At 40.1% G+C, this 27,125-nt stretch overlaps 2 protein-coding genes across 2 annotated transcripts; one reads left to right on the top strand and one right to left on the bottom strand.

The window, feature by feature from the left end:
• Nucleotides 402–20,805, bottom strand: LOC109846802. The gene is made up of 3 exons (XM_020416049.1): nucleotides 20,633–20,805; nucleotides 1,941–2,299; nucleotides 402–742 (listed from the first exon to the last, which is right to left on the bottom strand). The coding sequence occupies exons 1-3, from the start codon at nucleotides 20,803–20,805 to the stop codon at nucleotides 402–404; spliced, it is 873 nt and encodes a 290-aa protein (XP_020271638.1).
• On the top strand, nucleotides 24,915–26,619 carry LOC109850773 (NAC domain-containing protein 68-like). The gene is made up of 2 exons (XM_020420844.1): nucleotides 24,915–25,312; nucleotides 26,135–26,619. Exons 1-2 carry the CDS (start codon nucleotides 25,010–25,012, stop codon nucleotides 26,468–26,470), a joined length of 639 nt encoding a protein of 212 aa, XP_020276433.1. The 5' UTR covers nucleotides 24,915–25,009; the 3' UTR covers nucleotides 26,471–26,619.

The raw sequence follows: 27,125 nt of genomic DNA, 5'->3' as shown, positions 1-27,125 counted from the left end.
CAATAGGCGAGCTTCCTTGCCTCACGCAGGCGAGCTCGATCCATCCACAGGCGACGTCGTCAAGCTCCGATCTCAGGTGTGTTTTTTCTTCAATTCTCCACCTCGTCCATCATTTGATAAACCTCAAATTATGGACGAATACTAGAAGAACACCACGAATGCCAACCAGGCCAAAACAACAGCTGCACCAATATATCACGGCTGCCTACGTACACTCTAACCAGGATCAAGCTAATCGTAGTTCTGTCAATGGCCTCCAAAGGCCCTCAACAACGAAGAATGCTCAACAACTTAAAACAATGACCAAATTTCACCCCAGTGATAATTTTGGTCAACATATCTGCTAGATTATCCTTTGGGTGGATCTTCTCCAATCTAACATCTCCATCATCCAAGACGTCTTAAACAAAATAGAATCTGACATCAACATGCTTTGTCCCGGCATGATACACCTGGTTCTTTGCCAAATAGATAGTTGATATGCTATCACAATTTACCTTGATGGTCTCCTGTACAATCCCCAAGTCATCCAATAACCCCTGCAACCACAAAGCCTCATTCATAGCTTCAGTCAATGCCATATACTTTGCCTTTGTAGTGGAGAGAGTCACCGTAGACTGAAGCGCACATCTCCAACAAACCGGTGCTGCTGCTAATGTAAACACATATCCAGTAGTAGACCGATGCTTTTCAAGATCTCTCGCATAACAAGAATCCACATAACCAATACAATCTTCCCATTCTTCTCAAACACCAAACCAACATCTACGGTTCCTTTGATATACCGTAGAATCTACTTTAAAGCCTTCCAATGATTCTTCCTAGGGTCGTGCATGTACCTAGACACTATGCTCACGGCCTATGATAAATCTGGCATTGTACACATCATTGCATACATCAAGCTACCCACAGTATTGGCATATGGAACTTTGGATGTGTATTCACAGTTCTTAACTAAAACAGGTGATATCTTAGCTGATAGCTTAAAGTGGAAAGCTAATGGAGTACTCACCGCTTTAGCATTGCCATCAAAACTGAAATTCTTCAACATCTTTTGCAAGTAGTACATCTGTGCCAACTTCAACCTCCCTTTCACCCCGTCTCTCTCAATTTTCATACCCAATATCTTCTTTACTTCTCTAATGTCCTTCATCTCAAATTCGGATGAAAATTCCTTTTTTAACTTTCTAATGGCTGAAGAGTTCCTAGAAGCAATGAGCATATCTTCAATATATAATAACAAATAAATATGCTCACCATTCTGTAGCTTATGCATGTACACACACGAATCATATGGGCTCATCGTGTATCCTTGGCCGGTCATGAAACTATCAAATCTCTTGTACCATTGTCGTAGTGATTGCTTCAATCCATAAAGATATTTATTCAATTTATATACCAAATCATCATTGTTTGCAGCTCTAAAACCCATCGTTTGTGACATATAGATCTCCTCTTCTAAATCTTCATGTAGAAATGCTGTTTTCACATCCATTTAGACCAAATTCAAATCCAGCTGTGCCACCAATGCTAATAGTATTCTTATAGATGAATGTTTCACGACCGGTGAGAATACCTCGTTATAATATATGCCCTCAAGCTGGGCATACCCTTTGACAACCAATCTGGCTTTGTACCGAATGTATCCATCAGAAGATCATTTTTTCTTTGCATATACCCACTTGCATCCAATTGCCTTTTTGCTCTTTGGTAGTTTTGCAAGTTCCCAAGTGTCGTTCTTATGAAGAGATTGCATCTCCTCCTCCATAGCTTCCCTCCATCTGATTGAGTCAGAGCTTGACTCTGCTTTCTTATATGTAGAAGGAACAAATCATCAACGACCTTAGCTAATAAAGCATATGCAACCATCACGTCATCATATCTAGCTGGCCGACGAATATTTCTTGGTCTATTAGCTGCAATGAACTCCTGAGCATGACCTTGCTCCTGAGTCCCAACATCCACTGTATCCTGCATCTGCCCATCTGTCAAATCATCTCCTCCCAATGTCACCTTTGTAGGAGCCTTAATGGATACACTGCTATCTGAAGTCTGTAGAGTCACATCATCCTCCACTTGCTGCGATATCCCACTAATCTGACATTCCTCCACCTGTTGAGGGATCTGAGGCCTCATCATGTGAGCTTCATCAAAAGTAACGTCTCTGCTAATGATTATCTTCTTGTCTTCTGGATCCCACAACTTGAAGCCTTTAACTCCTTCTCTAAAGCCCACGAAGACTGCTTTTCTAACTCTCGGATTCAATTTCCCATCATTTACATGATAGTAAGCTAGACACCTAAATATCCGAAATAACTCATAATCACTAGCAACTCATGTGAGTCCTGATCCTCTTGCCAAGCACGTCCTATATTTCCATTACTTTATAATTGTGTGCTGATGTGCTCTCCACCAAATCCAAATCACAATTACACGTGCGCAGATATCAAGTTCATTAGTTAAGCACAAGTAGGTAACTCTTCTTCGTGATTCACACAGAGAAGGTGATTGATATGAACTTAATCCGACCGACGAACGAATCCTAACATAATTTAAATCTAAGCTGTCGATGACATGAAGATTTAATTAAGATTAGAAGACAAAGGGGAGCAAAGGCCCATTGTTGCTTGTACAAGCCCAATTGGTCCGACAACTTTGATTTAGCTGACTATACTTAGAAATGTCAAAATTTTGCAACAACGACGAAGATTAAAGCATGTTGGCTAATCAATTTTTTTCGATTCAAACAAGTAAATGCTAACTGGATTAGTATCTAATTATCGCTTGATCCGACGACTCCTTTGCCTTTTTTTTCCGATTAAGTTAGTCTACTTTTATTTTCGAGAGAGAAGATTATGTCAAGGGAGGCGATTAAACAGATTACCCTCTTCATTAATAGCATTTATCACCTTTGAACTCGTTCATATTATTTGTGTTTCCTCGTATCATGAGGAGGAGGATGATTACCTCAATTTGTTCTTTTTAAAATGTCAATTCTAGAAATAATAAATGCTTATAAATGAGTTAGGTGGTGATAAATGCTGCTGAAGATATAGAAGCGGAAGGTTACCTCAGGTTTATTCTCATCATAATATATAATTCGGTTTTTCTATAGAGTGGCCAAGAGCACTCTATAAGAGAGGAGAAAGATAGAGAGAAATGAATAGCTTATAGCCCCCCTGATTTGCATTAACTTTTGTGCATAATTCATTTCTCTCTATCTTTCTCCTCTCTTATAGACCGTATATAATTATACTCAGTTTTATGTTTTACCTTTGTATTCAGGTCCATGTATTAATATTTTTATCTTTTCTCTAGCTCTTAAATCCCCACATATATATTTAATTATTCATTTCTAAAAAAACAGTTCACTTTTCTCTTAAAGCTATTTGTGCGAAGTATTTGAAGTGCGCATCCTATTAGAATAGCCCGCATCTTAGCGGGCGATTCTAAGCCTTTCGATATGAAAAAAAGAGGCATTTCGGTTATTTTACCCTTTGTTTATAGCTCAATGAGCCTTCGTCATGTGGGCAATTTTGATATGAAGTGTAATCGTGTATATGTGTATTCATTTTTCATACCCTTAGATACCCTATAGTTTCAGCAACCTTGTACTTAAGGGACTCTCATTTTAAAACTAAGCAAATAAATGCCCTAGAGTTTTTAAAAGTTGCACTTTAATACCCTAAAGTTCCCAATGCAATGCAAACATAAGAATTTCTCCCCGAAAAGTCTCATGCGACACTCCCATGCTATCTTTGGAACATTTAGCTTTTATTTTTTGTTAAATCTATTGTAAACCTATCAAATCCTATTTTAAGATAGAATTAAGGTATGTTTAAAATTAGATTTTGATAGGTTTGGCAATAGTTCAACAAAAAAATAAGGGTTAAAATGTTCTAAAAATAAAAACTGTCACATGAGAATTTTCGGAGGGAAATTCTCACATTTGCATTGCATTGGAAACTTCAGGTATGAAAGTGCGACTTTAAAAACTTTATGACATTTATTTTTTCAGTTTTAAATAGGAGGTGATCGAAGTGCAATGTTGCTAAAACTAAATTAGCATGTATGTATATCCATTCTTCATCTTATATATAACAATAACTATTTATTTAGATGCATCAACTTCTCTGAAAAATAGGAAGTTATGATTTGGCAAACCTCTTGGAATTCTAAAATGTCAAGACATAGACTTGCCAAATAACTGGTAGGCGCCTTACTTTGGTCAAACTCTAGGGTCACAACCATTAAAATGATCCTAATGTTTGAAAGATGAAACTTAATTACCAGTTCTCCTTTGAACAAAACACACGTGCAAAAAAAATCATGATAATGATTTTGGGACCTAGTAGTTGGATTGATCCGGATACTTGGTCCGTGACTTCTGAAAAGTAGAAGAACAGCTGGCTGGCCATATGCAGATAGTTAAGAGTTTGAGTGAGAATGTCCAAAGCTTTTCAAGTTTGAAGCCGCCAAGTAATGGGATAAGTCGCCGTTTGAAATAATAATAAAATAAAATAAAATAAACAGCACACTAAATTTTCGTTCATAACAAGAGTCATGTTGTTTTAGTATTTTCTTCGCCTGATATTAGTCTAATCGTTAACGGGGTGTTTGGCAACCAACAAAAATTGAATCAAGTTTAATCTTGATCTTGTTTTGTAATCAAATGTGTTTGGGAAAAACTAGGCTAACTCGTAGGCCTAAATAGGCCCCTTAAACTGATTTTTTTAATCCACCCCCTCATGGATAAAAAAAAAAGCCAGTTTTTCTGAAAACTAGGTCAAGCTTAGCCGTAGCCCAATTTTGAGAACATTGCCAAAATGACCCTAATATTCTAAAATTAGCCCCTCAAAGCATTGAAAATGCTATTATGTCTCCCTAGTTCTTAGATTTGCTATTATTATCCATAATTGGATAGATTAATTTGATGTTGAAGTTAATCCTAATTCTAAAAGGATTTGAGTTAGTTAACTCTAGGAATTATATATAGTCATACCTGTTATGGTAATTTACCATCTAAAGATAAAGATGTCGAGAGATTGTTTGCATAGGCTTTAAAAAGGGCATGGTCCAAACCAGTTTAGTGGCCCAAAAGCCCAACCAAGGGCAGGTCTATAGGCCAGCCGAGCAGACGAGTCATCTTTCGACCACGGGTCATCATTACCGACTCGAAGTGCGTGATTAGTCGGTCCCTCGTAATTAAGATGAATTCCTCGAGCAGACGTCTCAACCATACACTCGACCCAAAGCTCACTCGACTATCGGGTCGACAAATCATATTAATGACTCATAAGATCAACCCGCCTCGACTAAGGGGATAAGATCCGACTAAGCTCGCTTTAGATGTCAATCGGCACTACAACATTAATCAGTCCCATCGAGATCTCCGCTTTGACAAATCCCATGCATAAGCCATTTATTCTGCTCACAAGTCCCTTCCCCGATATCACCATGATGCTCTCCTAGGCTCGAATAGCTTCCCCTCCAATCACCAACCGCTATCTGGAGGGGGGAGGACGACCAAGTAACTGGACTATCCTCTGTCATGCCTCATCTGTCAAATCCAGGATACTGAGAAGACATTTCTCTCCTATACCCGAATGACTTCCTTTCTAATCGCCAGTCTACATCTGGAAGGAGAAGGATGACTCAGCAACCTATTTGTTCACCCCTCAACAGCCTCCTGTGCATAGTCAAAGTCAAAGGTCAAAATCTTAGAGGCTATAGGCTATAAAAGGAGGAAAAGAAGGTAACAAAGAGGGGGGATTCTTTTTCTACTACTTCTTCATAAAAGCTCTGAATTTATCTTTGCTAAGGACTAATAACTCTAAAAGAGTACCCGCTAAGAACCTCAATGGCCCAGGGACTCTCCCTCAAACCCCACTCAAGATCCCTAGCTGACTTGACCGTCGGAGGTACCACGGGGGAAACGAGCCCCGCCCTCCTACGGGTTTCTTCTTGTTTGTGCAGAAGGATCAGGAATTCCAGCCTAAGAATCAGGTATAAAGTCGGAGGAGGAGTAGGCCTCATCTCTCATCCGCTCCCTCTTTGCCGCCAGCGCGGAGACCAGAACCGCAACCACATCGACTGTGTGTTCACGGACATCAACAGTTTGGCGCCTACCGTGAGGCCCACTCTCCTCTCTGAAAAGAAATGCCCAATTCCAAATAGGGGTCTGGTCCTGTCCATTCTTAAAGAACACTGGAATTACACCATTCAAGCTAAATAAAGTCTAGAATTGTATCATTCAAGCTAAAGAGGATTAGCCTATTGTAAACGTCAAAAAATGCTAATAGATATCCAAATACAGCTCAAGAGGAGATCATCAAAAAATCAAAGAAAAAAAAGACAGTCTTTACTGTCTCTCCGCGCAAGACAGTGTTTACTGTCTCTCCGTGAGAGATAGTCTTTATTGTCTCTCCGCGTGAGACAGTGTTTACTGTCTCTCCGCGCGAGACAGTGTTTACTGTCTCTCCGCGCGAGACAGCATTTACTGTCTCTCCGTGAGAGACAGTCTGACAGTGTTTACTGTCTCTCCGTGAGATACAGTCTTTACTGTCTCTCCGTGAGAGACAGTGTTTACTATCTCTTCGCGCGAGACAGTGTTTACTGTCTCTCCGCGCGAGACAGTGTTTACTGTCTCTCCGTGAGATACAGTCTTTACTGTCTCTCCGTGAGAGACAGTGTTTACTATCTCTTCGCGCGAGACAGTGTTTACTGTCTCTCCGCGCGAGACAGCATTTACTGTCTCGCTGGGCGAGACAGCAAACACTGTCTCGGCCAGCGAGACAGCAAACGCTGTCTCGCCCGCCGAGACAGCAAACGCTGTCTCGCGAGCACTGTTCATACAGGGGTTATAAATACCCCCGAGGTGATTTCTTTGAGAGGGGCGGATCAGAGAGCATCCACAGGCTGATTTCAGAGCAGAGAGGGCAGAGTACTCAAGCTTCTGTAACTCCTTGATATTCAGGCTTTGACTTGATTTCAAGAAGAACGACTATCTTACATCGATAAGATATCGTTTCAATTTCTCACTTCGATAAACGAAGTCAGAATCATAAACCCCTCACGGTTCAATCAGAATCTGTGATTTGGTGGTCCACGAGTCAAAGCGCTCCCGGCACAGGCAAAGATCCCACGCAAGCAGCGATCCAAACAACGATCCTGCGTTTGTTTCTCAAGAGTTGTAATTTTTATTTTGTTGTGTAAAAGAGGTCTTATAAAAAGACTATTTCTTTGAATTTATTGTAATCGATCGAAGATATAATGAATTCCATGACAAAATCAACTTTTGACGCAAACAAACTGGCGACCACAGTGGGAGCCAACGGTCTCGCTGTCGAGACCGTCGTGTCGCAGCCGATCAAGATTCCAGTTGAATCCATGGTCGAATACGAATTCGACCAAACCAAGTTTGAGGAATATCTCTCATCATCCTCTTCAAGATCGTCATTGTCTCGCAAGTACAAGAGGATCTCACAATTGAAGAAGACGTCCATGCCAAAGAATGCACAAAATGAAGACTCTCGCCTAATTATTGCTGAGGATTCTACTCGCAACCTCTCTGCTCATAATGACTCTTCTCCAATTAAGGAGTCATTAAATCAAAGCCCGCTGGCATTGACGAAAAGAGCTCGTCAGAGACAACGCCAACGCCGCGCTCATCAAATGTCTAAGGCCTTGGAACAAACCGACGGAGTTCGTTATCATGCGGACTTAGAGTCGAGGAGGCATCGAGTGGTTCAGTTGTCTCAACGACCAATCACTCATGTCTCTGCTAAACTCACGACGGAGGAATGGACTATTGTCAAAAGGGCTCGTTCGACCCTCAAAGAACGTATACAAAAACGTCGTGCAAACGCTACTCATGCCCGAGCTCTCCTACAACAAAGACGAGAAAGGAGGACGGAAACGGTGACTAAAGAACCACCGAAACTCTGCCAAGTTTGGATTCCAAAGTCTGGATTTATGCAAAATCAGTATTCGGAGCCCGTTAAGACTCCATACCCGCAAGGGGGTGGTTTTAAACGAGCGACTCCTGACATAACCTTGGATCGCTCAAAGACAAAAATAAATTATCCTGAGAATGCCAACAAGGCTTTACACCCCCAGAAGAAGACGTATTCACCAAATGATATCGTCATACCTGGGAGGTCATGCCAACAGACGATACGATTTTTTGGCAATCATACCGATGAATCGTATTATCAAGTTGGGGTTGTGAATAATTTTCGAAGAGAGTTATTCGAGAAATAAACTCTCATTGTTCCTGTGTGCGACTCGTTAAAGCAGCATTATTAGAATGTGACTGTTTCAAACGAGAAGCCATCCCATGAAAAGTCTCTGTATCGTCGAAGCCTAAGTCGAGACATTTCCGCAAAAGAAAATCAGTTGCCCAAGATGATGAATTCCCCGAAGTCACCATCAACGTGGCTGATAAAAGAAAGTCTAAGCGGCATTCAAGTGACTCAAATCCTGACTTTTCTCCGAGAGGAAGAGTCAATCCAAGAATTGCTCAAAGGATGTCTCGACTCCAATTAGGAGCCATCAGACGCAGAAATTACAAGAGAATGCAAGAAGGAATGTCCTCGGAGGATGAATTCTCGGACACTTATTCTGCAATCGCTTCTGATGATACAATGTCTAGCACGTGACAAACCAGAGAAGTACTCACGATCACCTCTGATCAATTTGCTCAAATACTTCAAGAAGCTCTAGCCAAACAACGTGAAGAAATTAGAGCTGAAGTGAAGACAGAGATGAAGTTAGCTATTCAACAAATGAGAGAGTTGCTAACTCAACAACCTCAACCCCCTGAGTCCAGTCAGAGAGTTGAATCCAGCCACCACATTCAGAATGTTACAAATGACAGTGATCCAGAAGTGGATGAAGTCATTAATGCTGATACACCTCCTAATAGCAATAACCCTGGGGGTGGTTTAACGGATCCTCCCAATAACGATATTAGGGGTGGTTCAATAGCACCTCTTACAGGGGGTGGTCTAACTCATTCTCGTCAACGTCCTTCGAATGAAGACATAGACGAGGACGAGAAAATGAAAGAGCTTGAAAACAAAATCAACGCTTTGATGACGGCTCAAGAAGTAAAAAAGACGGGTATTCCATGTCCCTATCCAAGAGAATGGCTTGATTTATTTCAAGTCTCATTTAGGCATGATTTCTAGAAACGAGGCTTTAATGGTTCGGTCATTCGTTGGCACCCTTCGTGGGCCCGCCTTCGATTGGTACCGACGGCTCAAGCCAGAGAGCGTCAATTGCTGGGATGACATGGAAAGTTTGTTCCTCAGCAATTTCTTCGATGATGACACCGAAGTGTCAATCGGAACCCTTTTGGATGAGAAGCAAAAAGACGGAGAGTCAGTTGACAATTTTGTCAAACGTTTCCGTAACAAAGCAATGAATTGCAGAGATCCTATTACAGAGGAGTTCATCCTGCAAACATGCCACAATAACCTCTCCATCGATGTCCTAGAAGCTCTGGGGGTCGTGCCATCCACAACTTGGAAGGAGTTAAAATCTCGGGGTGAACAAGCTGAGCACTTTCTTAAAAGAAAGAAAGCTGAGAGAGGCCAACCAATGACATCTGCAATCGTTGAGAATGCGACTCTCGATCCGAGGTTTCAAAAGGAATATTCTTTCGAAGATGATGAAGCTCCAGCCATCTTGGAATACCTCCTCGCCAATGACAAAATCGAACTACCACCTATTAAAGATCAGGATGGAGCTAAGAGGATTACGGATCCAAACTACTGTGCGTACCACAGAAGGGTTCTTCATCCCACCGAGATTTGCTTTGGACTCAAAAACAAGATCCAAGCCCTAATTGACTCCGGCGTCATAACGACGAAAGAAGTCGAGTAAAGACAACCAAAACTCCAGTGGGTGCACGAGTATAAACTGTTTCCCCACACTCCAAAGAGCATATGAGTATAAACTGCTTCTCGATTATCCAACTGAGTACAATGTTAAACCCGGTTTCGCAAAGGAAACTGGGGGTGGATGATTTATATAACGGGAAGTTCCTGGAGAATCTTATATTCTTAAGGATAACCCGAACATGCGACTGAGGATAACGTACTCCTCGTTACACCCAGTTTTGCAAAGAAAGCTGGGGGTGGATAATTCATGTAACGGGAAGTTCCCGGAAGAATGTTAAATGTAATATTCTTAGGGATAACCCCGATCATTATGAACAAAGTGATAAACACTAAACTCCTACTATGACTTCCGAATACTCTTTTGCTGAGATGAGATTCGATCACCTCTTTAGATCAATCTTCCCTCACAAAATTCCCATTTTGGTCAAACCTTTAAACAGTTAGGACCAAAGCCAAAATCCCCTCTCGATTCGTTCCATGAACGAGAGGTCCACAAATTGAACGATCAAACCTTTAAACAGTTAGGATCGTCTCAAATTCCCATCTTGGTCAAACCTTTAAACAGTTAGGACCAAAGCCAAAATCCCCTCTCGATTCGTTCCATGAACGAGAGGTCCACAAATTGAACGATCAAACCTTTAAACAGTTAGGATCGTCTCAAATTCCCATCTTGGTCAAACCTTTAAACAGTTAGGACCAAAGCCAAAATCCCCTCTCGATTCGTTCCATGAACGAGAGGTCCACAAATTGAACGATCAAACCTTTAAACAGTTAGGATCGTCTCAAATTCCCATCTTGGTCAAACCTTTAAACAGTTAGGACCAAAGCCAAAATCCCCTCTCGATTCGTTCCATGAACGAGAGGTCCACAAATTGAACGATCAAACCTTTAAACAGTTAGGATCGTCTCAAATTCCCATCTTGGTCAAACCTTTAAACAGTTAGGACCAAAGCCAAAATCCCCTCTCGATTCGTTCCATGAACGAGAGGTCCACAAATTGAACGATCAAACCTTTAAACAGTTAGGATCGTCTCAAATTCCCATCTTGGTCAAACCTTTAAACAGTTAGGACCAAAGCCAAAATCCCCTCTCGATTCGTTCCATGAACGAGAGGTCCACAAATTGAACGATCAAACCTTTAAACAGTTAGGATCGTCTCAAATTCCCATCTTGGTCAAACCTTTAAACAGTTAGGACCAAAGCCAAAATCCCCTCTCGATTCGTTCCATGAACGAGAGGTCCACAAATTGAACGATCAAACCTTTAAACAGTTAGGATCGTCTCAAATTCCCATCTTGGTCAAACCTTTAAACAGTTAGGACCAAAGCCAAAATCCCCTCTCGATTCGTTCCATGAACGAGAGGTCCACAAATTGAACGATCAAACCTTTAAACAGTTAGGATCGTCTCAAATTCCCATCTTGGTCAAACCTTTAAACAGTTAGGACCAAAGCCAAAATCCCCTCTCGATTCGTTCCATGAACGAGAGGTCCACAAATTGAACGATCAAACCTTTAAACAGTTAGGATCGTCTCAAATTCCCATCTTGGTCAAACCTTTAAACAGTTAGGACCAAAGCCAAAATCCCCTCTCGATTCGTTCCATGAACGAGAGGTCCACAAATTGAACGATCAAACCTTTAAACAGTTAGGATCGTCTCAAATTCCCATCTTGGTCAAACCTTTAAACAGTTAGGACCAAAGCCAAAATCCCCTCTCGATTCGTTCCATGAACGAGAGGTCCACAAATTGAACGATCAAACCTTTAAACAGTTAGGATCGTCTCAAATTCCCATCTTGGTCAAACCTTTAAACAGTTAGGACCAAAGCCAAAATCCCCTCTCGATTCGTTCCATGAACAGACAGTGTTTACTGTCTCTCCGTGCGAGACAGTTCTCAAAGGCTCAGAAACTGTTTTATAAACCGCCGACACGTGGCCATTAACTGCCAAAGAACATGGGAAACGTCGTGGGCGAGAATCACGTTGACAACTGCTAAAATAACGGAGTTTGAAAACGTGGGAAGGCAGTTACAACAAAAACTGCCAGACGGTTACTGTTCATGAGACAGTATTTACTGTCTCGCGGGGAGAGACAGTATTTACTGTCTCGTGGGGAGAGACAGTCTTTACAAATGCTGTCTCGCGAGCCTGTTTTCCGCCAACTGTTCATAGGGGCTATAAATACCCCCCGAAGGCCATTTTTGAGAGGGGCTGATCATTTTGAGCACTTCAGAGCAGAGAAAGAGCAGAGTTCTTGAGTTTCTGGCAACTCCTTGATATTCAGGCTTTGACTTGATTTCAAGAAGAACGACTATCTTACCTTGATAAGATATCGTTTCAAGTTCTCACTTCGATAAACGAAGTCAGAATCATAAACCCCTCACGATTCGATCAGAATCTGTGATTTGGTGGTCCACGGGCTAACGCACCCCCGGCACAGGCAAAGATTCCACGCAAGCAGTGATCCAAACAACGATCCTGCGTTTGTTTCCCAAGAGTTGTAATTTTCATTTTGTTGTGTAAAAGAGGTCTTATAAAAAGACTATTTCTTTGAATTTATTGTAATCGATCGAAGATATAATGAATTCTATGACAAAACCAACTTTTGACGCAAACACCTATGGCTATGAGGAGCCAACATAGGCGTAGCCCTCAAGAGCTCCAACAGCTTTCTGGGGAGTATTTGCCAAGTGGAACCCCGAAAGCCCTCCTAGAAAAGACACATCACTATGGTGTTTGTCTGGCTTGAGGATGAAGCAAAGGCTTCTTATCGCCGCCACAGATAAAAACCCCACCGCGTGGATAGCCAAGAAGCATGAGGTTGGATCATAAACAGAACCCTAAGGGTTATGATCAGATCCAGTATCGCTCAAGCTCCTCATCCGTAATAGATCACACAAGCAAGAGCAACGATTAGGTCTATGGTCGGCTCCTCGGACCATCACCGCCTTCAAAGGAGAGTCCTTCCTCACCAAGGGTGAGATTGCAGGGAAAACTCGAGGGCTCACTAACTGGTCTTCTTAGGAAGGTTAATAGCCTCGACCCCCCAACAGATGCTCAGAACCGCCAAAGTCGAAGTAAGAACTGGTGGTCGAAGCATACGACTTGCACCCCCCCCTACAAGAAGGCTCCTCCATTTATAGGATGGTCCGACTGTCGCTATCCCTGGAAACCCCAAGGGGAAGTCATGATCCCATCAAATTCCAGGGAACAAAGCTTCGGCGTTGGGATTCTCACCAACAAGAAGCCCCCATCACAAAAGTTATCTGGGCCTCCTCCGTCGAGCAACATCTTCTAAAAGCTCAAACAACGAAATACCGGGCTTAACAGAGCAACCGATGGTGGACAAGAAAGATCTGTTGAAAATCCCCGTGTCCATCGTCAACTAGCAAGGACCTCAGCAAAAACTTAAAAGTTCAGAAAGGTCCTTGGCTGATGAGATGGCGAATATGTCAACAGCTAAACGATATCTAAAGCCAAATAGCTCACCCTCGAGAGGAAAAGCAACCCCCAAGTCCGGGCATTCCTCAGTTTGGCAATAAAGACAGCCAAAGGAGCAACAACTCGCTCTCATCAAAACAAGTCTGTTCAAAGACGACATGAAACAACCCAGAAAGCTCCGTCTCAGTAACCTTGTCCCCAGCAGAAAGCCACCTCCAAAATGCATCTGAGCAAAGAAACAAGAGTTCGACACCATCCAAGCAATGAAAATGTCAAATAAAAAGAAAGACACCAAAGACCTAGTCAACTCTCAAGAGTTCTAGACGTTCAACTTCTCAGTCGGATATAAAGACCTTGGCTCCTAATCTGGGTAAGCCCAAGGCACAATGACTTCTTAGTCGATATAAAGTCCTTGGTACTTTCTCAGGGTAAAACCAAAGCATAACGACTCCTTAGTCGGAATAAAGCCCTTAGCTCCTAATCTGGATAAAACCAAGGCACAACGACTTCTTAGTCGGTATAAATCCCTTGGCTCCTAATCTGGATAAAACTAAGGCACAACAACTTCTTAGTCGGTATAAAGCTCTTGGCTCCTAATCTGGATAAAACCAAGACACAACAACTTCTTAGTCGGTATAAAGCCCTTAGTACCTTCTCAGGATAAAACGATAAAACCAAGGTACAACGAATTCTTAGTCGATATAAAACCATTGGTTCCTAATCTAGATAAACCCAAGGCACAACGACTCCACAGTCGGCACAAAGTCCTTGGCTCCTCATCAGGATAAGCCTAAGGCACAACCCTAAGGACGACCTCAATAATTACTCCTCGACCAAATGGGGGAACAAAGATGTCGACACTTATCCCGCATATGTTATCTAATCTACAATGATCAATGACATTCTTGAAAAGAAAGCGGAGTCATAATATGATCAACTATTTCATCAAGCATTTGCAACTCTCGAAAGCAAAAGACAGGAGAAATCATTTCTCATTCAAAAAAAAGTTTCGTACATTTTTTACCAAAAGGCCCGATAGGGCTCACAAAAAAAACATCAAACACTTAAAAACTCCTTCCTAAGGCTCAGAACCACCGCCCCCAAAATCCTTCCTCATTTTCTTCAAAGGCCTCCTGGAAGAACTCAGCTCCTCCGAGTCAGCCCCTCTTTTACAGACCTCCATTGGTGGAGGAAGGACTGTCGTTTCAGAGTCGGAGGAAGACGAGGAGGACCCTCCCATCTCCGGGAATTCCTCTCCGTCCAGAGCTCCAGACTCCTGAAGACCGAGGTGATGCTAGAGCTTCTCAAGATCTCTAGCCTCGAGATCACTAAGAGCCCTCGGCTCCAATTTGTTCTCCTGTACTTCAGGCCAACCTGAGCAGGACAACATGTTGTCGGCACCAAACACCCAGACTAAGAACCTCTTCCATTCTTCGTTCAGCTTTGGGAGATCGGCGTCCAAGCGAAAATCACCCCGACAATAGAAAAAATAATGTGGGTCTCCCTCAGCAGACCCTACACTAACCACATGCCCAAGCAAACTGATGGTGGGCAGCACTCCCGCCTCGGAGTAAGCGTCTATAAATGCCATCAAGGTATAAATGGCGTGTGAGTGAAATTGGCACAAGGAAACCCCCAAAGCTGCAACAACCTCCCTGACGAAGGGATGCAGTGGCAGACGCAATCCACATTACAGATGCACCAGATAGAGAGGCACTCGATCCTTGCCGTGCATATGCACCGGAGTAAGACTGTTCGGTACCCCTATGGTCATGGCACGAGAAATATCGTACACATCATGCAACCAGGTTGCCTCGCCCAAAGTCATTCTCGACCTAGACAGAAACAAGACCATAAGTTTCTTCTCGCGGTCATTCTGAGGAAAAGCCATAGTAAAATCTCTTAGGAGAAAGGAAGAATCAATGAGGAGAAATGTTCCTGATGAAGAGTGTTCTTTCAAAATAGCACCAGGAATTATTTATAAAGCCTCCGAAGAAGCATGCAGAAGAATCCAAGAGGCTCAATCCTGGAGCAACTAAGGAAGATCTGTTTTGAAAATCAAAAATGAATCGCTCGAAAATGCCAACCGTCGCTCGTAACTCACGCCAATCAATTTGCAAGTAAAGGCGCCATTCACTCTACCCACGATGCCTCGTTTCCTTTAAAAAATGGTTCCCGATACCGAAAACATCAACCTATAGAAGATTGGCGGTTAGCAAGTTCTACGCCACGTCTCCAGCCACGATCAACTGGCTAAAAAATCTCAACACCCTGAGCAAACTCGTATCTATTTCACTCGGACCTGACTAAAGTCAGCTCCAAATGAAAGGGGCCAACTGTTATGGTAATTTACCATCTAAAAATAAAAATGTCAAGAGATTGTCTGCATAGGCTTAAAAAGGGCATGGTCCAAACCAGCTTAGAGGCCCAAAAGCCCAACCAAGGGCAGGTCTATCGGCCAGCCGAGCAGACGAGTCATCTTTCGACCAAGGGTCATCATTACTGACTCGAAGTGTGGGATTAGTCGATCCCTCGTAATTAAGATGACTCCTTGAGCAGACGTCTTGACCATACACTCGACCATACACTCAACTTAAAGCTCACTCGACTATCGGGTCGGCAAATCATAATAATGACTCACAAGATCAACCCGCCTCGACTAAAGGGATAAGATCCGACTAAGCTCGCTTCAGATGTCAATCGGCACTACAACATTGATCAGTCCCACCGAGATCTCCGCTCTGACAAATCCCATGCATAAGCCGCTTATTCTCCACTAAGTCACTTCCCAGAGATCGCCATGATGCTCTCCTAGCTCGAATAGCTTCCTCTCTAATCACCAACCGCCATCTGGAAGGGGAGGACGAACAAGTAGCTGGCCTATCCTCTACCCTACCTCATATGTTAAATCCAGGATACTGAGAAGATATTTCTCTCCTGTACCCGAATGACTTCTCTTCCAATCGCCAGTCTACATCCGAAAGGAGAAGGATGACTCAATAACCTATCTGTTCATCCCTTAACCACCTCCTGTGCATAGTCAAAGCCAAGGGTCAAAATCTCAGAGGCAATAGGCTATAAAAGGAGGAAAAGAAGGTAACAAAGAGGGGAGATTCTTTTTCTACTACTTCTTCATAAAAGCTCTGAATTTATCTTTACTAAGGAGTGATAACTCTAAAAGAGTACCCGCTAAGAACCTCAATGGCCCAGGGACTCTCCCTCAAACCCAACTCAAGATCACTAGCTGACTTGACTGTCAGAGGTACCACGGGGGAAACGAACCCCGCCCTCCTACGGGTTTATTCTTGTTTGTGCAGAAGGATCAGGAATTCTAGCCTAAGAATCATGTTGGCCTTCTTTTTTTGATGATGTTTAACAAACAATTTACTTCTAATATTGTTTATCTAGTGTTTGTATTTTCGTATTTATTCTAGGCAAACAACGAGTTAGAGGATGGATGGAATTACGTATTCACGATCATATCCAATGGAGGTTGGCAGAATTGTGGAGTGAAGCCATACAATTCAAGTTGAAGATCCAAGTTCAAGCTTCATCCGCAAGATTACCAAGAAGAGCTTATTGAAGATCAAGATCATAGCTTGGGTAATTTAGTTTAGGTGTTATATTATGTGTGTTAAGTACTTTAAGCTCAATATCATACACATACACACACATTTTATTGGTTTCTATGTATATATATATATATATATTATATTATATATATATATATATATATATATATATATATATATATATATATATATATATATATATATATATATATATATATATATATATATATATATATATATATATATATATAAGAAATATGGAGAAACTTGGTACCAAGTTTCTAAATTGAACTTGTAGTGAGTGTGTCAAATCTAGTCCATACATCATGCATTGGAGAGAGAGCCTCAATCACTATTCAGCCTAATTTAAAAAAGAGGCTCCATCTCCAATGCATGATGTATGGTCTAGATTTGACCACCTTACTACCAAGTTCAATGAAAAAATTGGTACCAAGTTTCTCCATATTTCTCTCTCTCTCTCTCTCTCTCTCTCTTATATATATATATATATAGTTATATATATATATATATATATATATATATATGTACACATTTTGGATTTTGGTTTATCCACAAACAAAGTTTCTACTAGCATATAAATAAATATTTATATTCATACATGTTTGTTTTTATGTGGATAAGTTGTTTTGGTTTAATTTCATAGATATGAAACAAATATATATTCATATTCATACTCATATGTTTCATATTCTATTGTATTTGTGAAAATACTATATTCATTATTTATAGACTTCATAACAATAGTTTATATCTTTCTTCAAGTCTATAAAATCATTTTGTATTATTTCAAAACATGGTTAAGCTAAAATGTTAAAACTCATATATTCATATTTTCATGTTTTGGACTATTTTGCAAAATGATGATATTTTTTATTGGGGAGATCCTTTTTAAAAACCAGTCTTTGTAGCATGTTTATTATCATGTCTACAATCATTTCCTAAAGTTTTATATTTTTTTGGAAATTATTTGATATTTTAAACAGGGTTTTAAAATCAGAAAATCAACTTTCAAACCTGTTTTCTCATATGTCAGTTTACGGTCGACCGTCACGGTCGACTGCTGTTTGTTGGAAAATTTACAATAAGAAAAATGAATGAAAGAAATGTATTTGATTTTATTCTCTCTAACTGCTTAGAAAAAGAATGTTTACAAATCTCTCAACTCTCGATTACAATTGGATTTCCTGATTACAAAAGAGCCTTGGTTTAAAACTGGGTTCTTCACGGTGGCGATGAGATGCCTCCCTCGATTGCTCGCGTCGAGTTTGCTTCTCGTTGACGATCCGACGTCTTATTTCACTGGAACATGATCTTCTCCTCACGATTTGACGTTATGGAGAACTTGCGTGGCAAGTTTTAAAACTCTTGATGAGTTGATTGATCTTAACCGTAATTGGTTAGACCAGCCAATGATCTCTTCTTTGCTGCCAAAAAGAAAGATGAAAGATCTAGCAGACCCCCCTGAACTGAATTGATTTTCAGTTATTTATAGGGGATTAAGGGGTGTAACCACCTCCTTAATTCGCTCCTAAGTGGGGATAATGGGATGTAACCGTCCCTTAAATCACTCCTGAGTGGAGTTGTGATCCCCTCAGATCGTGGAAAACGGTTTTGAAACTGTTCAGCTCGTGTTTGAACGAGTCAAACGCAAAATCCGCGTTCTGGTGTGAATTCTGCGTTCAAACGCAGTGTCTGGAAGCTTGAACACAGTGTCTGGAAGCTGCGTTGGCATCTTGTTGGAAGCTGCGTTTGGCGGCTTGGAAGCTGCGTTTGGCAGCGGATGGAAGCTGCGTTGGCAGCGGATGAAAGCTGCGTTTGGTGGCTTGGAAGCTGCATTTGCGGCCGAACATGAGCTGCGTTGGCGGCCGAATCTGAGCTGTGTTTGCAGCTTTTGGAGCTGCGTTTGCGGCTGAACATGAGCTGCGTTGGCGGCCGAATCTGAGCTGCGTTTGCAGCTTTTGGAGCTGCGTTTGAGCTACGTTCGTGGCTATGAACGCGGCGCATCTTGATGCTGGTACGCGGGGAGGACTTTCACGTCTTGATTTGAAGAGACCGTCGATTTGTAGTCTCTTTCTGTCGAAGTGTTGCAAAGATCATCATTTTGTAATCTTTACTTTAGCTCTCTGATATGTGAGAGTCGTCAGATTGTAACTCCCGATGTTGATTGTGGAGGCTGTTGATTAGAGCTTTCATCAATTGTTGTGAAGGTCGTCAGATTGTAACCTTCATCGATCCACGTGAAAGTCTTCAAATTGTAGCATTCTGGAAGTCGTCAGATTATAACTTCCATCATCGGTGTTGAGAAGAAGCAGTCTATTGTTGCACTCTCAACTTGTGAAGCGGAGTATGTAGCAGCTACGTCGAGTGCTTGTCAAACAATTTTGGTTGCGTAATATGCTAAGTCAGATTCATATTCAAGTTGAAGGTCCTACAAAGATTTATGTTGACAACAAGTCCGCAATTGATTTGGCAAAGAATCCAGTCACTCATGGAAGGAGCAAACATATTCATACTCGTTACCACTTTTTACGAGACAATGTTGAGAAGAACGAGAACATGTTGATTATTGCAAGTCTGAAGATCAAGTTGCGGACATCCTCACGAAACCTCTAAAGTTTGAAGCGTTTGTCAAGTTGAAGCACGTGATAGGAATGAAGACCTTACAGAATTAGGATTAAGGGGGGATATGTTGAAGTTAATCCTAATTCTAAAAGGATTTGAGTTAGTTATCTCTAGGAATTATAATCAAACTAGAATTCTATTATGAAACACATTGTAAAGTCTTTAAATAGGCATTCATGCATCCTTCTACCTAAGAGAAAAAAGAGAAAAAGAAAAAAAGAAAGGGGTCAAAGTACTGTATCTACAGTAACCAAGAGTTTAGAAGAGTTTTTTTATTTGCTTCTCCCACTAAATCTCTACTCATACATTTTATACTTCTATTTGCTTTGTCGTTGATTGCTCCAACAGAATCAACTTCTAGAGAATTGTGAAATGTAGCAGCAATTTTAATGGTTTGAGGGGCTAATTTTGAAATAATTTATAAGAGATGACAGATCTAATAACAATATCAATGATCTAAAAAAGCTAATTTCAAATTAAAAATTTAGGGACTTAACATTGGAAAAACCATTCTCTCAAGCAAAGAAAGTAGAAATTTAGATGCATGGTAAGTTGTAACTTGTAAGTGTCTGCTAGTCATGGTATATTTGAAACGTTTCATTACATAGCACTTCGTATATGAAAAGCAATAGGGACTGAGGATTGTCTCAGTAGTATCCTCATGTTACTCATTATAGTTTATTGAAATAGGCAACATCCAGAATTATCATTCCTTAATTAGTGTCCTGCTATAGTTGCGTGCATGTAATCAAGTAATGTCATGTATGTGACACTACTGATACTATTTAGCTCCGCCGGCAATGTAAGTTAAATTAATGCTCTAAAGTCAATTTATCATCAAATTGACTATGCTCTCATTCTCTTCTGATATATTTAGGTCTTGTGAGAGCATTTAATTTCTACGCATGGGTCAAATAGTGGCAATTTCCTACGAGCATGCAGATAACCTACGCAATAGCTGCAGCCTTTGAGGTGGAGACTGGTCCGGCTTCTTGCCCTCCAAGAAAAAGATTTGATCCAAACTAAATAAGATTCATGACGGCGTTTATTCAACCCGCACGGGTGCGGTGACCTCACACAAAATTCGTCACTGCTGACGTCTTTGATCTCCGTCGGCATCAGTTTCCAAATTTGGCCGTGGACCGCCGCCTCGATCGGCTGTTCTTCGAAAACAGCATTCAGCTGTTCTGAGGGCGCATATGCTCCAGTGGAGTGGAATTGTGTTACGGGGTATTCCTTGTCCATATGGTCTGCAACTAGTAGGACCAATTGGTTGGTTTCATAAAATCAAAGAAAATGAAATAGGATATTGGAAATTATTAAAGGTTAATTTCTATTCATTTCCATCTTTAAAAATCACTCACATCATCCAATAATATGGTGACAACTCATCTCATCTCATCTTCTTTCTTACTTTTAAGAATGAATCAAACACAAGAAAAGAACCTATTATAAAAAATAGATTTATTTAAAAATGGTTTCTTTAAAAATGAGTCACTTCATCCAATAATATGGTGACAATTCATCTCATGTCATTAAAAGTTGATTTCTATCTATTTCCTCAAAAATCATGAAATGAGTTTCCTTAAATATGAGTCGCATCATCTAATAATATAATGACAACTCATCTCATATCATCTCTTTTCTTAGTTTTAAGAATGAACCAAACACAAGAAAAAAACCTACTATAGAAAATAGATTTCTTATAATTGATTTTCTTGTTTTTTTAGCCAACTAAACAACCTCAAAATATCATGAAATTTGTTTCTTAAAAAATCACTCACATCATCCAATAATATGGTGACAATTCATCTCATATCATTTCCTACTTTTAAGAAGTAAGTCAAACACAAGAAAAGAACATATTATAGGAAATAAGTTTTTCTTTTCTTTGATTTTTTTTATTTTTTTAGCCATCCAAAAAGCCCCAGCTGACGGTGGGCTGTCCTGGCGAACATATGACTCTAGAGTGACCTCAAATCCTAAACTTATACGGACAAAATTTCAAAACCAACCCATTTGATGTTTTAATTGCAAAAAACGACCCGTTTCTATTTTATTTAGAGAAACCGACCTGGTTTCAGCACTGTCGCTGAAACCAGGTCGGTTTTTGAAAAAAACTTTACGAAACTTCACGGGAGTTCAACTCCCGTGAAGTTTACTACGTTTTTAAACTTCACGGGAGTTGAACTCCCGTGAAGTTTCGTAAAGTTATTTAGAGAAACCGACCTGGTTTCAGCGACAGTGCTGAAACCAGGTCGGTTTCTCTAAATAAGTTAGAAACGGGTCGTTTTTTACAATTAAAACATCAAATGGGTTGGTTTTGAAAATTTGTCCAAACTTATACCCATAAACCCTACACCCAACCCCACATCCTAACCAATCACACTGTGAGTACAATCACAGACTGTAACAAACATTGCTCAACTAGTAGAGTTGCTCGGTTCTCATATTTGAAACTATAACATTATGTGCATAGATTTTTTTGAGGATTAATTACATTCAGGTATCCTAGAAAATGAAAGCAACATATTTAGGAATTCTAGTATTATTGATTATAATTGCACATGTGATCCGAAATTCAGATTATCTTTTTTCTTCTCAAAGTTACTAGTATAGATATAATATCATGAATATATATTATCTGTGTAGATACCCAGATTGAAGGCTCACCCATATAATTATGTCATATCTCGTGATATCTGAATATAATTAATCTGATTTCATGATGGACAAGGTTATCTGCTCATTTGAAAAATTTATACCATTTAAATTTAGCCTATTAGCAACTAAAACCTAAACTCAAAACCAATATTCAAATCACACCATCTCTGTATAATAGGTAAATGCCATTTTTTCTCCCGAAGTTGTCGGAATTAGTCGTAATAAAATATTGGCTATAATTGAAGAGGTCTTATCAATAAAATTTCCATTTGTCCGAGATCTAGGCATAATTAGCAATCCATTCTACAATTCTTCTCATTACCCCCTCGGCTCGGGGAAAATTATCCCACAAACAAAGGAATTGTACAGTACAAAATAACATAAAAACAGAAAAATTCGAAAAAGATGTGTACCTTCCGCTCAAATTGTACCCTTTTCGGACAAAAATAGATAGGAGACTTTTGATAGAATCAGAGTCAATTTCATATAAATTTCGTAGTATATAAATGAACGGAACTATTACTATTTCATCTAAGTTGAATAACCAAGCACTTTGATTTTACTATGGATTCTTATAACTCGAGAAATTTTTATTTGGTTATGATCCAAGGAGGAAAAGGGATGGAATAATCATTATACAATCGAAATCAAATAGAAAAATCCACGGTACGATTCATGAATTTGTAATAGATCTATGGGATAGATGATAAGAAGGGGATCCAAATCCCAAAATAAATTTCTATGGCAATTAATGGTGTGCCATAGTTTTCGGTACATATGAAAGAGAACCAACTTTTATTTATGACAATATAGGAGATCCTACATAATAGCCGAGCTTTGCTACAGGGACCCAAAATATGGGACCAATAAGGGGGACAAGTGATGTGTCTCCATCCTATTGGATAATGAGTTGGCCATCATTAATGATGACCAACTCATTATTCAATAGGATGGGGACACCTCACTTGTCCTCCCTATTGGTCCCATATTTTGGGTCATTGAAGAATTTTTCCATAATAGCCTTAGCCGCGTTATTTTTCCCTTAACCGAAGAAACAGCAGGGGGAAGATCCACCAACTTCACCGCCCAATTCCTCTCTAAAGTCCAGATCACACTTACAAAACACTATTGCCTGATCAAAACCTAACATTGAATCCACGTTCCAAAAAAACCAACACGTGCTAGACGGCATCAGTCAATCTCAAACCACGATATCATCACAAAATACCAAGAAAAACAGATTCGACGGAAATCTCCGCATAGAAAATGATAATGGGAGTAAACTGTAAGAACAATTTAATATATATTCTGTGTAATAATCAAGCTGTAAAATGAGTAGTCAACCAAAAAAAAAAAAAACACACAACATTTAGGATATCAATATATACTAACTACTAAATCAATATAATAAATACATTTCGTTCACCTGTAGATTATTGGCTATCTTTTTAGGATACTTTTAGGATATTTTGTTTTAGATTGGGATTCTGATCCGGAATCTCTCATTAAACTCTTGTTATGGTACAATTGCCAAAGTACAACACATTGCTAGACATGTGTACTTCTGCATGCATTGTCCCAATCAAGTTGGCGGCCAAGACCAGCAAGGATCCTGACTTAGCCGACTCGCCGAGTCAATATCCCATTATGTCGACTCGAACGACGGTTTCTGTCAGTCCTCTTGTCGAAGACGACTCGCTGCGAGCTCACTTGATCAATTAGTCCACGCCTCGCGAGGTCGACTCGTAAGGCGTTACTTCTCGTCCAAGCCACAGGACGACTTCAACCTCGAAGTTCTCCCACGTACTGACAACGTGTCAGTATAGCATTTAATGCTTGACAGACACCATCATGCTTTTAGCCCCGATAGCTTTCATGACTTATAGACCACGTCGGCACCGTCATGCGTCCGATCATTTCTCATTTAATGCTGAAGTGATCTATCATCCACTCGCCGAGCGACACCTGTAAAGTAGGTGCTGACACAACTGTGAGCCAATGCTTATCTACCGCCATACTGTGCTCAGTTGAAGTGACCATTCTACCTCTTATACCACCAGTATAAAAAGAGGTATTATTCCAGATATCAAAGTAAGTGATTCTAAGCAATTCCAATACACAGTACAAGAACTCTCACAGTTCTTCATTTTCCCCACTCAAGTTCACCAGCTGACTTGATCATCGAATGTATCACGAAGGAACCAAGCCCTGTCCTCTCACGAATTTTTACTTGTGCAGGTTAAAAGCTACTCAACTTAGAACCAGATATTCAAGAAAGGAAACGGTCCATCATCAACCTCACTCGTCGTATATACGTTTGATCGTTTGATCACTTAACATCAACAACTGATCTTATTGTTGAGCATGAGGTTAGACTCATCATTATTCTAAAAAAAACATCAACCTGTATAATCATCATTTAAAAAAACACCAGTACTCAATATTTTTTTCCATAATAGCTCACAAGTTTTACCGTCCTACTCTTTTACCGTATGCATGCATGTACGCTGTTCTAATAGAATTAATACTCATAATTCTCCTATATTATTTTCCATGATGAGCCGCTCATAGCAACTTTTTGGTCTTGGGGATCCCCACCCAACTTAGAAAAGGCGAATATCCAATTCCACGCTCTGACCCGACCGCCTCCAACTCAGAGGCCCAGATCTCGCCAGCTAACGCACCCAGAAACCGCCTGCACCTCCCACACAACACCTCCCTACGATATTTATACGCAAGCAATATCCCCACAAAAAAAAATACCAAGAAATAATTAAAAAGAAAAATGACAACAAAATCAAGAAGAGACGCGGAAGCGGAGCTCAACTTACCAGCAGGCTTCCGGTTCCACCCAACCGACGAAGAGCTGGTGATCCACTACCTCTGCGCCAAGGTCGCCAAGCAGACCCCCCAGGTTCCCATCATCGCCGACATCAACCTTTACAAATACGACCCATGGGATTTGCCCGAGAAGGCTCTGTTCGGTCAGAGGGAGTGGTATTTCTTCACGCCGAGGGATCGGAAGTATCCGAACGGATCGGCTGATGGGAGTCGGGGTGCTACTAGCTATAAGAAAGGAAGCTTGAGGGTATGTTTGCAATTTTTTTTTTTTTTTTGTAATTTAACGGATCAAAACAAAATATTATTCTTTTATTTTAATTTTTGATCAAGTAAGTATCATGCTTTTATATAATTTTAAGTTTTAATATTTTATTTATATGTATGTGAGTACGAGATAAATTTCTTAAATTCATTAATCGTTAGGAATTATGAAGTTTCAGAAAAATGTCATAATAAAGCTCATCGTGAATTATTATATTTTTAAAGGAAAATAATCTCGTTTATTTTATTACAAGAAGTGCACAACAAACCTTTTCTCCAAAATTATATTATTTGTGGGTTTTATGGTTGTTTTTCGTGTAATATTAACTGGGTTAATTGCGGACAGGACAACCCTTTAGTTCCGTTGTTTCAGATATACCCCTGAAAGATTATAACAAATAGTTGGGATAAAGAGTTTAAAAAATCAGATCTAATTAACGTATCAATTGAATGTCAAAACCTTGGATCATTGGATAGTATTGCAATTTATTTCAAAGAAATTAGAATGAAAATTAGCTGAGTTTTTCTAGATAGAGAGTCAAGTGGTTCCGGGTCCATAATATTAAGTGTGCATGCGTCAAATAGATGTCTTTAAATGTGCATCAAATGTATATCAAACCTTGGATCATTTGAGCACAGGTCTAATAGGTGACATCTTTTTTTTAATTTGTGCACATTTAATTTCATAGACCAGATTCCTTGGATAGTATTCCTAGATCTATAGAAAGATTTTCTATAATCTATACATTCCTTTTATTCCATGTTTTTGATGAATTGATGATAAAATGTAGTGTTCCCGTTCTTGCAGTTGGATGACTGGGTTCTATGTCGGCTCTACAACAAGAAAAACGCTTGGGAGAAGAAGATAAAACTGCAAGAAGAAGAGAACTCGGACAGCTTCCAAACCCTAGAATCAGATATTGAGCTCCCAGACTCTGATGATCGCGTTATTCAACCTCCATTACTGAATCCAACTCCAGTTCCAAGCGTCACGAACCAAGTTGCGAGAACTATCAAAGAAGACAACGATTGGTTCCGGGACTTCAATCTCGATGACTTGCAGAGTTCCTTTGCGGAGTTCCAATCCGTACCAGGCATCAGTGGTGGCAGCCACGGTTGCTATTTCTCAGAACACTTGGTTTGAGTCTTAAAAGCTTTGGATTCTTTAGTTTGTTTTTTTGGATCTGCAGTAGACGTCAGGAGTACATAATTGATAGCATAGCATACTTGTAAACTATATTTTTGGTTCGATTTTGGAGAAATTCGAAATTCTTATTATGGTTTGGGATTCTGTGACGTGTTTGTTCTTCATAATAGTTTTGCTTTGGCTTATCTATATCCCCATCAAGAAAGCATCTTGGAAAAGATCGACGTCGCTCTTATCAGTTTTAGTTCTGCAAGGAAAACTAATAAGGCTGATTTTAGGTTAGATACATGCATGGGGAATTCATTACTTTTCATTTATAAAGTGTTTGATTAACATTTACACCCTGATGTGAAAACAGGGTCTATATTTGTACTAGTGCTTAAAAGAGAATAAAATATTTATGCAATACAATGAAATATCAGGAAATTACTCTAGCCATCCAAATTTTTTTTTAGAGAACTCATATTAGACATCAAAAGATCCAAATGCTAATTAAAAAAATAGAAGTCATAAGTGGTTGAGCCTTTACTATACAGGAGATATCTTTGCAATTAAACCAAGTTAATGTAAGACTGAAGCGCGTATAGGGTCTGTTGAAGTTCAAAAAAGAGTTGTAAACTGAGATCTGGTGCCTAGACATGTCCAATGACTA

The sequence above is a fragment of the Asparagus officinalis genome, chromosome 7 (assembly GCF_001876935.1).
Source record: "Asparagus officinalis chromosome 7, Aspof.V1, whole genome shotgun sequence".
NCBI lineage: Eukaryota > Viridiplantae > Streptophyta > Magnoliopsida > Asparagales > Asparagaceae > Asparagus > Asparagus officinalis.
This window is presented reverse-complemented; position numbering and strand designations above follow the sequence as displayed.